Source organism: Trachemys scripta, chromosome 9 (assembly GCF_013100865.1).
Source record: "Trachemys scripta elegans isolate TJP31775 chromosome 9, CAS_Tse_1.0, whole genome shotgun sequence".
In the NCBI taxonomy this organism is placed as follows: domain Eukaryota; kingdom Metazoa; phylum Chordata; order Testudines; family Emydidae; genus Trachemys; species Trachemys scripta.
In genome coordinates this window covers 87,551,860-87,566,308 of record NC_048306.1, presented here as the reverse complement: position 1 = coordinate 87,566,308, position 14,449 = coordinate 87,551,860, and the positions used below count along the sequence as shown (strand labels likewise).

At 44.8% G+C, this 14,449-nt stretch overlaps 1 protein-coding gene across 6 annotated transcripts in view; it reads left to right on the top strand.

Moving 5' to 3' along the window:
• MECOM (MDS1 and EVI1 complex locus) overlaps positions 1-14,449 on the top strand; it is a 462,967-nt gene that overhangs the window by 193,326 nt on the left and 255,192 nt on the right. For all 6 annotated transcript variants that reach the window (XM_034782089.1, XM_034782087.1, XM_034782088.1 and 3 more), the window contains exon 2: positions 10,511-10,848. In XM_034782089.1, the coding sequence (XP_034637980.1) occupies positions 10,511-10,848 (338 nt within the window). The remainder of the gene's footprint in view (positions 1-10,510; positions 10,849-14,449) is intronic.

Genomic DNA, 14,449 nt, shown 5'->3' with positions numbered 1-14,449 from the left:
CTCAAAGTTTTATACTAATTCTTCCTTGAGTAACTCATATGTCTCTCTAACATACTAATTTTCATGTTTTCCTCAGGTAAAATATGGTAAATGTAAGGAAACTCAATGTGAAGTTTTTTTTTCATATGCTGAGGAACCCTGAAAACTGGATCCTTTTGAATTATTCATATTATGTTTTAATTAAAATTATTTTGGAATGAGACGTAGTCTGAAGATATTCAAATACCCAAACCTTGCCCACACTGACCCTTGAAGAATCAGAAGTCTCCTCCCCTATATATTCTTGCAAGAACAAACCACATTTTAATATGTAAAATAAAAGCCATAGTGGAGGACATGAAGAAGTAATTGTTTTCTGTACTCTTCAAGTATGAAATCATACCAAACTCATGGTTAACTTTGCCTGCTTTTATATTGCTGTTTTCACATTCCTTTGCATCTGCAATCTATAGCTAGAACTCCCTCTTCTGAGGGACAAGCATAATTATTTTCTTTATGTTGGAGGTTATTGGTGCCAGAATGGCTTTCTGTTTTGTAGCAACAAGGGTGAAAGTGTGGCCGCATCAAATCAGTTGTGAAAAAGCAGTTTATAATTTTGCTTCATAATACATAGATAACTCGTATAACAGGAATGCTAAAATCTGTGGACCAAATTTTGCTTTCTTTGTTACATTAATGCCAATCTCAAAAAATTCTCTGGACCTCATTTGACAACAGGCCAGACACTGGCCTAATTTATAAATTGATGGTAAATCTAAAGTAATTATTCTGGATTTACACCAGTGTAATTGAGATCAGAATCTGGCCCTGTGGGCTAACATGTGACGATATATAACAAACTCTATCTAACAAAAGACTAGGCTCCAATTCTGCACCCCTTATTCATGCTGAGTAGCACTTATGCATGCAAATAGTTTAATAGAATTTCATAGTACTATTCACATAAATACCACTCAATATTGGTAAGGAATGCAGAACCAGGCCCTTATAAAGTATTCAAAACTTCATTTGCTTTGTACATTTGTGTTAGGGTCAAATAATACAAATATATATATAACAGCAATATATTTGAAGACTATGGAAAAATAGTTTTTTCTTTCACCAATTCCGATTAAACAATGATTTAAAAGTAGCTTCAAATACAACATTTGCCCCTTATTCCTTCTGATAGTGTTTGTGGCTTTACAACTGCACTTCCTATTTTTAAAATGTTTTCTTTTCTCTTGTTGCTGGGTGACAGACCTATGCAAACATCAGGGGAAACTTTAGTGAAACAGTGAGATTGCCTATACAGAAAGTGTTGTCAGATGTACAAAAGCAACAAACTGAAAAAAATAGAGAAATGTATTTTCAAACAGAACAGCCTTAGATGTTATTTGTAACACTAGAAGAGAAATATTTCTGTTATTGTAAAGTTCATGGTGTCATTTTAAAGACAAAACAGAAGTATGAGCCGGATTGTACTCAGTTACACCAGATTTACAATGGTATACCTCCATGGAAGGCAGTGCACTTACTGTTGACTTACAGCAGTGTATGTGAAATCAGAATCAGGCCCAGCACCTCTGCAGAGGGCCACCAACTTGTGTTTATATATAATAAACAATCAGTGACTACCAGTTTATGTGCATAAGTAAATTAAGCTGGCTAGACAAAGGAACCTAAAATACTGTTCCATTAATAATGGCATGTTAGTACTAAAATGTGACCCTGCTTAAAATAAACAAAAAAGCCCTACAGTGATAACTACTAACTATGTCTTAGAATGCAAAATTGGAACTGCAGCTTTATAAACAACTAACAGTCAATAATCTAATCAGTGGTAATATCCCATTTTTGTGAACTACAACTAACTGTGAATTATTACCTGCATTCTAGAGAGACAAAGTGGTTGAGGTAATATCTTTTATTGAACCGGCTTCTGTTGGTGGGAGAGGCAAGCTTTTGGGCTTACACAGAGCTCTTCTTCAGGTCACCAACAGAAGTTGGTCCAATAAAAGATATTACCTCACCCACCTTGTCTCTCTAGTGTCCTGGGGCCAACACGGCTACAACACTGCATGTCTACATTCTACTCAAACTGTAAAGTCTTCGGGGCCGGGACTATCTGTTTGTTGTGTATGTACAGTGCCTAGCACAATGGGGTCCTGATTCCTGGTTAAAAGCTTGAGGCCACAATACAGTTAATAATAAATAAGAAGGATTATATCCAGTTCTGCTGAACAGTTCTGTGGATAAGGAGTGGCACAAACCACTTTCAGTATGTGTGCTGATAATATTTTCATATGGAATAATGTAGTTCTTGGCCAGTGGCTCTTTTACGTCTGAAGATATCAGCCCAGACCCTCATATCCAGAGGACTATTCCTAAAGGCAAGGATCTTTATCTGACTTTCCATTAAAAGCCATGGAGGAGACTACCGCTAAACTATGCCTTATTGAGCACAGAGGCTATCTGATGCCTCCCACTTGGCTCATATGTGGCCTAACATAGCTCCTGAAACTCTCAGATTGCCAGCTTTTCCTGACCACCTCCACTCTACACCTAAACTAATGTGTTTTGTAATCAATCAGTTCCTGCCTGTGACAGTCCTTTCTTAAATACCTGTTTAAACAGTAATTTAGATAAAGGTGTCCCATTTGTATGCAATAGGAAATGCCTGCCTTGTTTCAGATACACTTACAAATAATTACTGTAGTATTGCCTGAGCTGCACAGAAATGTTGGGTCAAACAAATGTGGAAGGACTCTAAGGAAAATATTCTTCCATGGCCCATCCAGGCCCATCCTGGCTTTCCTCAAGGAGATGACTAACTCTGATCCTTAGTTGTCTCCAAGAAGACCTTAATAAAGTGACAGTGTATTAAAGGCTCTCATCACACATATTCAAATATACAAGCAGAGCTCCAAAATTCTGAAGTTGCTACAGATAGAATAAGCCAAGTTTGAACCAGACTGTATCTATTTCATTGGAACTGGGCACTTACAGTCTTATCTCATTCCTTATTTCTTCTTGCTCCAGGAAGATTATGGAATTAGAAATGCCTCTGAAGTGGGTTATCCAGATGCTTTCACTACCAGCTTAGGTAAATGTCCTTCAACCAACAGTCTGATTTCTGATTGCTATTAGTGGCTACATGCGTGCCTCCAAGATCAGATTATGAGTTGTGTGCTAGTAAATGTGTAGGTCAGTGGGAGCTTTGTGTGTATGCATCCCACAGCAGAAACTGGCTGAAGTGAGAAAGGTCACATAGCCTGAGAAAAGGAGAAAAAAAAACAGTGATATTTGCTTGACTTTATTAATTAGAAATGATTAATTCAAACATCAAGGCAGGATCCAGATTTTGATCCCTTCAGTGTTTTTGTGCCCTGAGCTTTGGTGTGGCCCATCCCTAGTATTAATTCATGTAATGCACCAGTATGCTTGTTTGCATATGATCAAGTGATGTTCAAGCCATAGAAAGGCACAGCCAATAGTGTAGTCGAGGGTCAATGGAGTTTACCCATTTCTCATTTGGAGAATATGGTGTTTAGTTTAGGATGGTTGACCCACTTCCTTTTTTTAATCACTACATCCTGGGCACAGCTCCATTCAATGTCCTCCTTGCACTGCATTTCTGACCACACTCCTGCCTTGTGCGCCCGAAGCATTCGACTCACCAGCAGCTGCAGCTGAAGGTAAGGTAGCTGTAGCTGCATTAGCTTCCCTGGCTCTTACACATGCTAGATCCCATTATTTAATTGCCTTGGAAGGGAAGAGCGTGCTAAACTGCTAAACATATGTCCAAGTGGAAGGAAGTCCTGCCCCTCCTCCCTGTTCCACACAGAAGCCCAACGTGCTGTTTAAAGTAACCCCAGATCCCAGAGGTTAGGGCTGTGGTGTCAGCTTTGGCACATGGATGTCTCCTGGCTTCATCAGGCACATCCCCAGCACGCAGCCACGTGTACTGTTTCCTGATGGCATGCAAGTTAGTGCAGAAAGTGCAAACACTGGTGTCCACCCATGTCTTTCAGTAGCAATTAACCTTTCCTACAGGGTTTCCTTTGAAGCTTTTTTCATGTTTTTACTGCAAAACAGCAGCAAGGAATTTGATGGCGGGAAATGTCTTCTGTATTACCTAATCTTTTCTATTCCCCTATCAGAGGCCTCAGTGATTTCATCCCATTTAGAATTATTTGATCTTAAGGAGTCCTGCTTGAAATTCCAAATTGCAGCACTGTATGTGTGAGTGGTTGGCTATTTGTATAGACAGTTGTGCTTGGAAGCACAGGCCCTGGGGCCTAATTCTGATCTCACAGCAGTTTTATTACAGTGTAACTCCGAAGACTTCTGTGGAGTTACTTCCGATTTACATTGGCTTAAGTTGGAGCAGAATGAGGCCCCTCATTTTCTGACACTCTGGGCCAGGTCCTCGGCTGGTGTAAATGGAGCTCTGATCGAAGTGATTTTTTAAAAAATGGTTTTCAAATATCTGGAAGGTATAATTCAGCTTTTTGGCTTTTTAATGTTTTTTTTTAAATATTTTTCTTAGATTGTATTGCCCTTGTTCGCAGAATGACGCCCTGGCATTCAGTTCAGACACTGCTTTTAGGCAGAAGGCCACATGTGTGCAATTCGTCACCACAGGATTTAAAATGTAAAATCAACTTGTTTTAAATTATGCATTGAGTGCAATTGCTGGTCATGGAAGGGGGTCACAGGTGTGACCAGAGAAGAGTAAAAATGGAATTGTCCCATTGGCATCTCTCCATTGGCCAATGGACAGCAGCTAAGGATCTGGCTCCATACGTTTAAGGCTGTAGACCAGTTTGACCAGAGGTATGAATGGTTTTAGCCTTTTGAGACTGAAAGGGACATTTAACTGGAGAGCAGCAAACTCTGGAGGAGAGAAGTTGAGTATGGCACATCTGCAGTGCTATACTTACTAGAGTTTAAAGGCTCAGTCATTCAGGAGTGTAGTTGGGACCTGTGTGAGAGCAGTGCTGAGCCACTGACTAGACAGGGTGCTTTGTAACAGGGCCAAAAGTTGGGAAGGATGGAATGAAGGGTGTTGAGTTCATTTATGCAGAGTGAATTGCGTGAACTGCTCCTTTGTGCTGTGGAAGGAAGGCATTTTGGGATACTCAAACTGAGGATGGGAACTGGTGTGGAGGAAAGCAGAGTGGGTAGGTTTGAGGAGGGAGCATGAGGGGTAGGAATGCAGGCCGCCTGGATCGAGGAGCTCAAAGCAGCAGCCTCCTTCGAGGAATTTGACCCACTCGTTGACAGGCTCACCCGCGAGCTATCTGCAGAGGTTGCCTCCAAGAGGACACCAAACCAGGAGCCCATCCGGCCTGCCCTCAGACGGCCCATCCCAAACCGCAACACCACCACCAGAGGAGCTGGAAGAAGGAATGCCAGCCGCCGCTATGACCCGGCAGCAGCTTCAAGGATCCAGAAGCTGTACCGAACAAACTGCCTCAAGGCTGTAAGAGAGGTCTTCGATGGTCCCCCGTCATACTGCACAATCCCGCCCGAGCGCCTCTACAACCACTTCCTCGAAGTGTTCGGTGGCGTGCCCAGGAACGACGCGCAGCGCCCGGAGTGCCTCCGCCCCTTACTCCGGGTTGCCAATGCAGACGACCTAGAGGTCGACTTCACGCCTACAGAGGTGACGGCCAGGCTCTCCAGAACCAAGAGCACCGCACCCGGAAAAGACGGCATCCCCTACAGCCTCCTCAAGAAATGAGATCCCGGCTGCCTCGTGCAATCTAACATCTTTAACTTGTGCAGGCACTTTGGCCGGTCCCCCACCTCCTGGAAGAAGGCCATGACCGTCCTGATCCACAAAAAGGGCGAGCGAGACGACCCCAGCAACTGGAGACCCATCTCCCTCTGCTCCACGATGTACAAACTGTACGCCAGCTGCCTGGCAGCCAGGATCACGGAGTGGGCGACGACCGGGGAAGCCATCAGCCCAGCCCAGAAGGGCTTCATGCCGTCGGAGAGGTGCTACGAGCACAACTTCCTGCTCCAGACCGCCATCCAGACGTCCAGGAGAGCGCAGAAGTAGTGCGTGGTAGCGTTGCTCTACCTGGCCAACGCCTTCGGGTCCGTCCCCCACCACCATATCTTCAGTACACTCCAGGAGTTCGGGATGCCGGAGACCTTCCTTCACCTGATCCAGGAACTCTATAAGGGCTGCAGCACCACCATCCGCTCGGTGGAAGGGGAGACCACCGAGCTTCCGATCCGCAGCGGCGTGAAGCAGGGCTGCCCCCTCAGCCCGATCGTCTTCAACCTCGCCATGGAGCCGCTCCTGCAGGCGATCTCCAATGGCGCTGACGGCTTTGACCTGCACGGCGAGAGGGTGAGCATCTTGGCCTACGCAGACGACCTGGTCCTGATCGCGGACGACCCCGAGAGGCTCCAGGGCATGCTCAACACCATCGGGAGAGCCGCGGACTGGACGGGACTCTGCTTCAAAGCCAAGAAATGCGCGTCCCTCCACATTAATGGGAGCCAGAGGGACCCGGTGCTGATGACGGAATTCCTCATCCAGGGCGAGTCAGTTGTTCCCCTGGCGGAGGGGCAGGCGTACCAACACCTCGGCACGCCGACGGGCTTCCGCGTCCAGCAGACTCCCGAAGACACCATCCGGGAGATCCTGCAGGATGCCGCCAAGATCGACGCATCCCTGCTGGCGCCGTGGCAGAAAATCAACGCCCTCAACACCTTCCTGATCCCCTGCATTGCCTTTGTCCTGAGAGGTTCCGCCGTGGCAAAGGTGCCCCTCAACAAGGTGGACAACACCATCCGGCAGCTGGTCAAGAAATGGCTGTCCCTGCCCCAGAGAGCCAGCAACGAGCTCGTATACATCACGCACAGGCACAGTGGCGCCAACGTCCCCAGCATGGGAGACCTGTGCAACATCGCGGTCATCATGCACGCCTTCCGCCTCCTGACGTGCCCGGACGCCAAGGTGAAGAACGTCGCGATGACCGCCCTGCACGCCGCCACCGAGAAACGAATCGGCAGACCTCCCTCCGACCGAGATGTGGCCACCTTTCTGAGCGGCTCCCTGGACGGCGAATTCGCCCCGGACAGGGGCGACCTTGCTTCGCTGTGGTCCTGCACCCGCAACACCACGTGCCGACTGGGGAAGCGACTGGGCTGCCGCTGGGAATGGAGCGAGGAACGGCAGGAGCTGAGAGTCCAGATACCACGGATCGGAACGGAGGGCAACACCGTCATCACCCCCAGAGCCAGAGGCGTGCTGGAGAAGTCCCTGAAGGCCGCCGTCCACGCGCTCTACGTGGACACCCTGAGAAAAAAGCCGGACCAGGGTAAGGCCTTCGAGGTGACCAGCAAGTGGGACCCCAGGAATCACTTTCTCCCTGCGGGGAGCTGCACCCGATTCGCCGACTGAACTGCGTCCTTCTCAATGGAGCCGTCCACCATGAGAACCAGGACAAGCGCTGCAGGAAGTGCGGGTACACCATGGAGACCTTGCCCCATGTCCTGTGCAGCTGCAAACCCCACGCCAGAGCTTGGCAGCTGCGCCACAACGCCGTCCAGGACCGCCTAGTGAAGGCCATCGCCCTGCACCTGGGAGAGATCGCCGTCAACTGCACCATCCCCGATACCGACAGCCCGCTGCGCCCGGACATCGTCGTCACGGACGAGGATCGAAAAAAGATCATCCTCGTCGACATGATGATCCCCTTCGAGAACAGGACCCCGGCCTTCCGCGAAGCCCGAGCCCGCAAACTAGAAAAATACGCTCCCTTAGCTGACACCCTGCGGGCAAAGGGCTACAAGGTTTACACCGACGCTCTGATTGTTGGGGCCCTGGGTGCCTGGGACCCCTGCAATGAACGTGTGCTGAGGACCTGTGGGGTGGGCCGTCATTACGCACGGCTCATGAGATGCCTAATGGTCTCGGGCACTATTCGATGGTCCCAAGACATTTACACAGAGCACATCACCGGCCACCGCCAATACCGGGACTGAGCCAGCGTGACTTCGTGCACCCACCAGGGGGAAGAGACCTGTAAACCTCCCCTGTTGGACTTTATCCCCTGAGCCCTGAACCCACCAAACCGAACTGATCTGAACTCTATCATGTGAGGGTCACCCATCCCCATTACCCGGCCCGCTTAATTATATACCCACGACTGCCTGTACTTCTTGTATGAGTGATGTACCCTCACTGCTTGCTGACTGTATCCTGATCTCACCCACCGTATACCCCCCCATCGGGGACATTGCAGACTGTATATGCTATGTGCTGCCCACTACCAAAATACTAGCATCCCCCCTATAGTCTGTATGTTACCCCCAATGACCAATAACTGACGCTTCAAATTCTCTGTATAATTTATTTTTAAATATTTTAAGTGAGGAGCAACAAACTGACAGAGGAGCCCAGGGGAGTTAGGCATCCTTATCTTAGGGTAATTCAGGGGATTTGGTTGCCTAACTCCCTCAGGCCTCTTTGAGAATCCTTGCCATGCTCATAAGCCATGTGCTATTGTCACCCTGATCACACACTTTCCTTATATGTGATTTCCTTTTCCCCACCCCTCCTCTGTCTTTGTGCTCTTTGGGGCAGGGATTGTGCCTTTCTCTGTGTTTGTAACACCTGGAATGTTTTGGGCATTGCTGCAGTCTAAATAGATAATACTAAGTAATTGGAGGGGGGAGGGTGCTACATAGCAGTGGGCCCAGGGGTCCCAGCAGATGCCATGGAGCACTGAGCAGCACTCTGAGTGAAACAGCCTTCATGGGAACTTTGGAGACGTTTCTGTGACTGTGGTTCATAGCCACCACTGCTCTTGCTTTCTCCTAAACTCAGCTCTTCTGCATGCCTAGGCAAAGTGACACTTGAAGGTGCAACAGAAATATCATAAAAATGTGACTGCTAGGCAGGTCATTTCAATGCAGAGGACCGAAGTTAACCATTGCACTCTGACCACACCTTGATTCCTGTCCCTCTCATGGCCTCTCTTCCTTTCTACTCAGCGTAGCATGGTCATAGGCCTGATCCTGTTCCCTTTAGAGTTCATGGGAGTTTTGTCATGAGCGTCTGTGGGAGTAGTATAAAGCCCTCAGCAGCCTCTGTGCAGATGCTAAGAAAATGGCTAGTGTTGAATGCTAGTACTTTGCCTCTCTGCAATTCTTTCATCAGTCCTGAATAGCCTTCAGGATCAGGCCATCCCCGCTGAACTCCACTCAACCTGAGCTCTCAGAGAGAAGATTTTTGAAACAGAAACAATGATGAAAAATCCTTCTATGCATTTGTCTATCATCCCGGTGATTGAATTAATCCGTGGATTTTACACTCCTCTGAAGGACGGTCCTTAGAAAAGTGAAACAAACTAGTTGATATTGGGGGTCCAATTATTTAGAGCGCAGATGAAATTTGCCAAATCAAAGCGTAGGGAAATGGGTAGTAGAACTTCCTTATGATGTCTGTGTGGCCATAGTTAGCTCCGTATTAGAGGAAGAAAAACATTTCAGGGCTGTGAATATATTGCCTGCAGATGAAGTATCTGGTACATGCCAGGGGTGATGTATTCAAATGATTTGTTATGCCCCAATGTTTGTTGTCATAAGTGGCAGAATCTTGAAAATGTAGACATAAAATTGTTAGGTAATATGTAATAAAGGCATGATAGATGACATTTTATCAGTGGAAAAACATTCAATGTGTGACAGTGCTAAAACACATGCTTAAAGTTAGTCCTGTGCTTAAGTACCTTGTTGAACTAGGACCTAAATAGTTTTCTTGGAAGAAAAATTGACTTTTTGGACATGGGGAAGGACTACTTGAATATTATGATGTGAGTTGTGCCGAATCATGCCCCCTGTGTGGTTACTTTTTGGGCCAGATCCTCGGTAGGTGTAATTTGCTATAATTCCATTGAAGTCATTGGTGCTAGATTGATTTACATCAGCTGAGGATCTGGCCAGCAGTTGCGTGGTGGGCTGCTTCCCTTCTAAAGACTAATCTGAGGCCACCACATTTCCCCCCCCCCATAATTTAGATTGAATCTGAGCCATTGTCCCCTTAGTGAAAGAAAGTCCAGTAAAGCCTTCCCAATTTTCGTTTGGATGGGATTTCGTTTGTGATTTGTAATCACCGGTTTTCAATAGTAATTTTAAAGAGGAAATTGTTTAAAGTGCTATATGCAGACCATATTGGGCAACTAGGTTTGCTTATTATATACATGTGTATGTAATTCAGTCACTGCTAACAGTGCTTGTGTACAAGTGTGCAAACTACTTTGGATGGTAAGAGCCCTCTGGTCTGGTTCTGAGAGGTGCTGAACATACACAGTTCCACAACAGAGAGGTTGCTCAGCGCCTCTCAGGATGAAGTTCTACTGCAGTATTAGCGATTGATGAAGATGCCGTAGAACCAGCAAACTGCCTTTTCTGCTTAATATACAAGTTAAAAGGGTTTAAAGTACAAAACCCTTCAGCACATTTGGCTAGTACAGTCCCTAATATTTGGATTCATTTTCAGGTGATGAATGTTTATATGAAAGCTTCCCTGAAGTTCCTTCGGAGGAAATGTCAGAGGCTGACGGAGAGGCGAGTAAACTGTCCCTCAGTGTTCAAGAGCCATCTTCTCCAGCAACATCCAGTGAAGCATTCACACCAAAGGAGGGGTCTCCTTACAAGGCTCCCATATACATTCCCGATAACATTCCCATTCCTTCAGAGTTTGAGCTCCGAGAGTCAAATGTTCCAGGAGCAGGATTAGGAATATGGACCAAAAGGAAGATTGAAGTAGGTGAAAAATTTGGGCCATATGTGGGAGAGCAGCAGTCAAATCTGAAAGATCCCAGTTATGGTTGGGAGGTAAGAAACTTTAAATTCTTTTGTTTTGTTAAACTGTCATTAAAGTTTACAAACTCAGATGCATTTGTAGAGTAAGAGGATATGATGTTGAAGTCAATGGTTATTTTGCATGCATAAGAACTGCTAGATTGAGTCTTTTGACATTTTATGGAAGAAAATAAAAGTATACATGCACATATAAAAACATGCAGGGAATCACCACCATTCTTCACATGTAAACATCAAATCCTGTCTCTCTTCTGTGGTAGGAAGAGGAGGCAGTCACTTATCTGAACTTTTATGTGGCAATTACGGTTTGTTTTCATGAAGCTCTGAAATATAACATGGGACTAGAAGAGAGGTCTGCAGATGAAATTATGGCACTCGGTTTAAAAAATTTGGAAGTTTCTTTTAGTCACCAGAATCACTGATTTAGAATGGCCCTAGAGGTATCATTATTTGGTGAATTACAGCTGCAAGACATGATGGTTTTCAGAATTGGAAGCCTAAGGCCTTGATTATACTTCCATTGAAGTCAATGGGCTCTTTACCATTAATTTCGATGGGAGTAGGATTGGGTCCTGAGCCTCATAAGCACAGCCCCACATTAGAGGTGGCATTGCGCCCATGGAGGCCTTACAGGATGCAATATAGCTCCACAGCCTGAAGGAGGGCAGTGTGTGCTCCTCCCTATGACTGATCAGCACTGCTTGGTTTTATGGGTGGCAGCGCCATGGCTCTAGCTTCTTTTGGGATAGTTAGCCCTTGCACTCTGGGAAGTATGAGGGGCTCTGTTCATGGCTCCATGTGCCCTCCCCACCCATTGTGTGCCCTCTTAGGGTAGATGTTCAGGCTTGGCTGGAGCCCCGCCTGAATGTCTACACCACAGTTAACAGCCCCTTAGTTCAAGTCGTGAACCCAAGTCAGCTGGAATGGGCCAGCCATCGGTGTCTAGTTGCAGTGTAGACGTACTTTTAATGACCAGTCACAAGCTGGCCCTTAATAACTTTCTCCTTTGAATCTGATCCCTTTGGGCAATCGGAAGGGAATCCGTCCCCGCTCCCGGCACCTCACCTTTGTGAAGTACAACATCGCACAATTGTCTAGGTGTGTTATGTTTTTTATTCTGCTTAGATCCAAAGCATTATGTGTGATTACCTGGAGGCAGTATTCAGACTATCTGGGCCAATCAACTGATCCAACACTACACATTCTGTGTTTTTATAGCTCAGATAAAAATTCTAGACTTAAAAAAATCAGGTGTTTTTCTCAGCATTGGTCTGATGTGACATAAAAATCATTTTTGCATGAACTTTTTTATTCATAGTTTGAAAGAAATGAAGTAAAAATACAGGACAAGCCTCATTTTCCATTTTTTGTTTTTCATTGGGATGACAGACTTTTTGATAAGTGGGGGAGAAATGCTTCGTTTGCATTGCTCTCAGGAATATGATGGACCTTTGATGAACTGGGAGTTTTACTTACCCAGAGATCAAATAAATGAAATTGTACTTTGGAGTATAGCCCTCAAAACACATGGTGGATCATAAATGTTTGGTTTGCTTTTAACCATCAATAAATATTCAGTGAGTTCTTTGCAAACTTTCCATCAAGTTGTTTAAACACGTGTGAAACCTGTGACAATATGACAGAAAAGTGTCAAGAGAAATTATAGACTTGGCAGAACTCTATAAAATTAACAGACCCTGATGCAATATAGTTACTGGTGAGAAATCTTTATTCTTTGAACAAGGCACCAGGAAGTCATAAAAGCTGTCTAATAGCCACACCACAATGAAGCATGTATTGATAATGGGAGTTTAAAAAAAATTGCTGTCACACCATCTTAAATGTGAGTTGAACACAAGTCAAAACAAATACATTTTGGACCAGATCCTCAAGTGATGTAAAGCAGCACAGCTCCATGAACTCAAGAGACTGCTTCTGATTTTAGTTAAGGACACACTGTTGCTGAATGACACCAGTTAAGGATGTGGCATTTTGGTTTTACCTTTAAATATAGGCATGTATACTCTAGTTTTTAGTGCCTCAGGTTATTTTAAATTTTAAAACCTTTTTGTCAGAACAACTAAGAAGAAGAAGAAGAAGAAGAAATTGGAAGCTCCAAAGGTGAATCATTCTGAAGCTAGGACTCCCCTCCAACACACTTGAACAGGAGTATTTATTTGGGAAAGCTGAAAAAAAAAGTGTTCTTCAGTTTTCCCAATCAAATCTAAACAGTTCAAAGGTATTCAGTGAAACCCATGTAAAATTAGCAATAAATTGGAAATTGATCATCCACCTACACATGCTTTGCAATCATAGAGGAGGCTAGAAACAGGTGAATAACAGAATACCATATCTCTTCCAGCCAGTAAAATAAGGGTATTTATTACACATTGAGGGGAAAAAACCTGGCAATTGGTAACTTTACAGTTTATAAAATAAACCAACCAAATCCAGGATACTCAACATCTAGACTAATACCGCATCTGTATTACTCACTCCAATAGGAAAAATTGCCATTTTTGTTTTGAGTTTTGAGAGGGTTTTTTCTAAAACTTAGTTAATACCAAATGCAAACAAAACAAAACAGGCTTGCATCAGTCTAACTTATTTTTTTATTCTGGATAAACCTGTGTTTGCTCTGATGTAAATGTGTATCCAGATCGGTTACTGGCATGTTAAATGGTCAAATTAAGCTCATTGCTGGAAGACTAGCACTAGGCCCTCCATACTTTAATTAGTGGGCCCAACTCACTTCTGTGGAAGACACTGGTATCACTCTCATTGACTTCAAACACAGAAAAAAATAGTCTTTCAGTAGTGACATCACAGCCTTGTCAGGGTCAAGACAGTGGGTGTATCTTGGATTCTGACATCTTTATGTTCCTAGTGTAAGAGGGAGACAGACATTGTAGGGAGTGACAAAGGGAGGACAGTGACAGAGCAGGGAGAATGGGGAGAAAAGTGCAATTTGGTTATATCTAACTACCACCGTTTGAATGTAGACTTTTCTTGTCACCTAGCTAATTGGACACCCTTCTGAAATAGAATCATAGAAATGTAGACCTGGAAGAGACCTTGATAAGTCATCTAGTCCAGTCCCCTGACTGAGGTAGGACTAAGTATTATCTAGACCATTCCTGACAGGTGTTTGTCTAACCTGTTCTTAAAAACCTCTAATGACAGAGATTCCACAACCTCCCTCGGGAATTTGTTCCAGAGCTTAACTGCCCTTACAGTTAGGAAATTTTTCCTAATGGCTAACCTAAATCTCTCCTGCTACAATTTAAGCCCATTACTTCTTGTCCTGTCCTCAGCGGTTAAGGAGAACAATTTATCACCCTCCTCTTTCTAACAACCTTTTACATACTTGAAGATTGTTATCATGTCCCCCCTCAGTCTTCTCTTTTCCAGACTAAACAAACCTAGTGTTGTCAATCTTTCCTCATAGGTCATGTTTTCTAGACCTTTAATCATTTTTGTTGCTGTCCTCTGGACTTTCTCCAATTTGTTGACATCTTTCTCGAAGTATGGTGCCCAAAGCTGGATACAATACTCCAGTTGAAGCATTATCGGTGCTGAGTAGAGTGGATAATTATTTTTCGTGTCTTGCTTA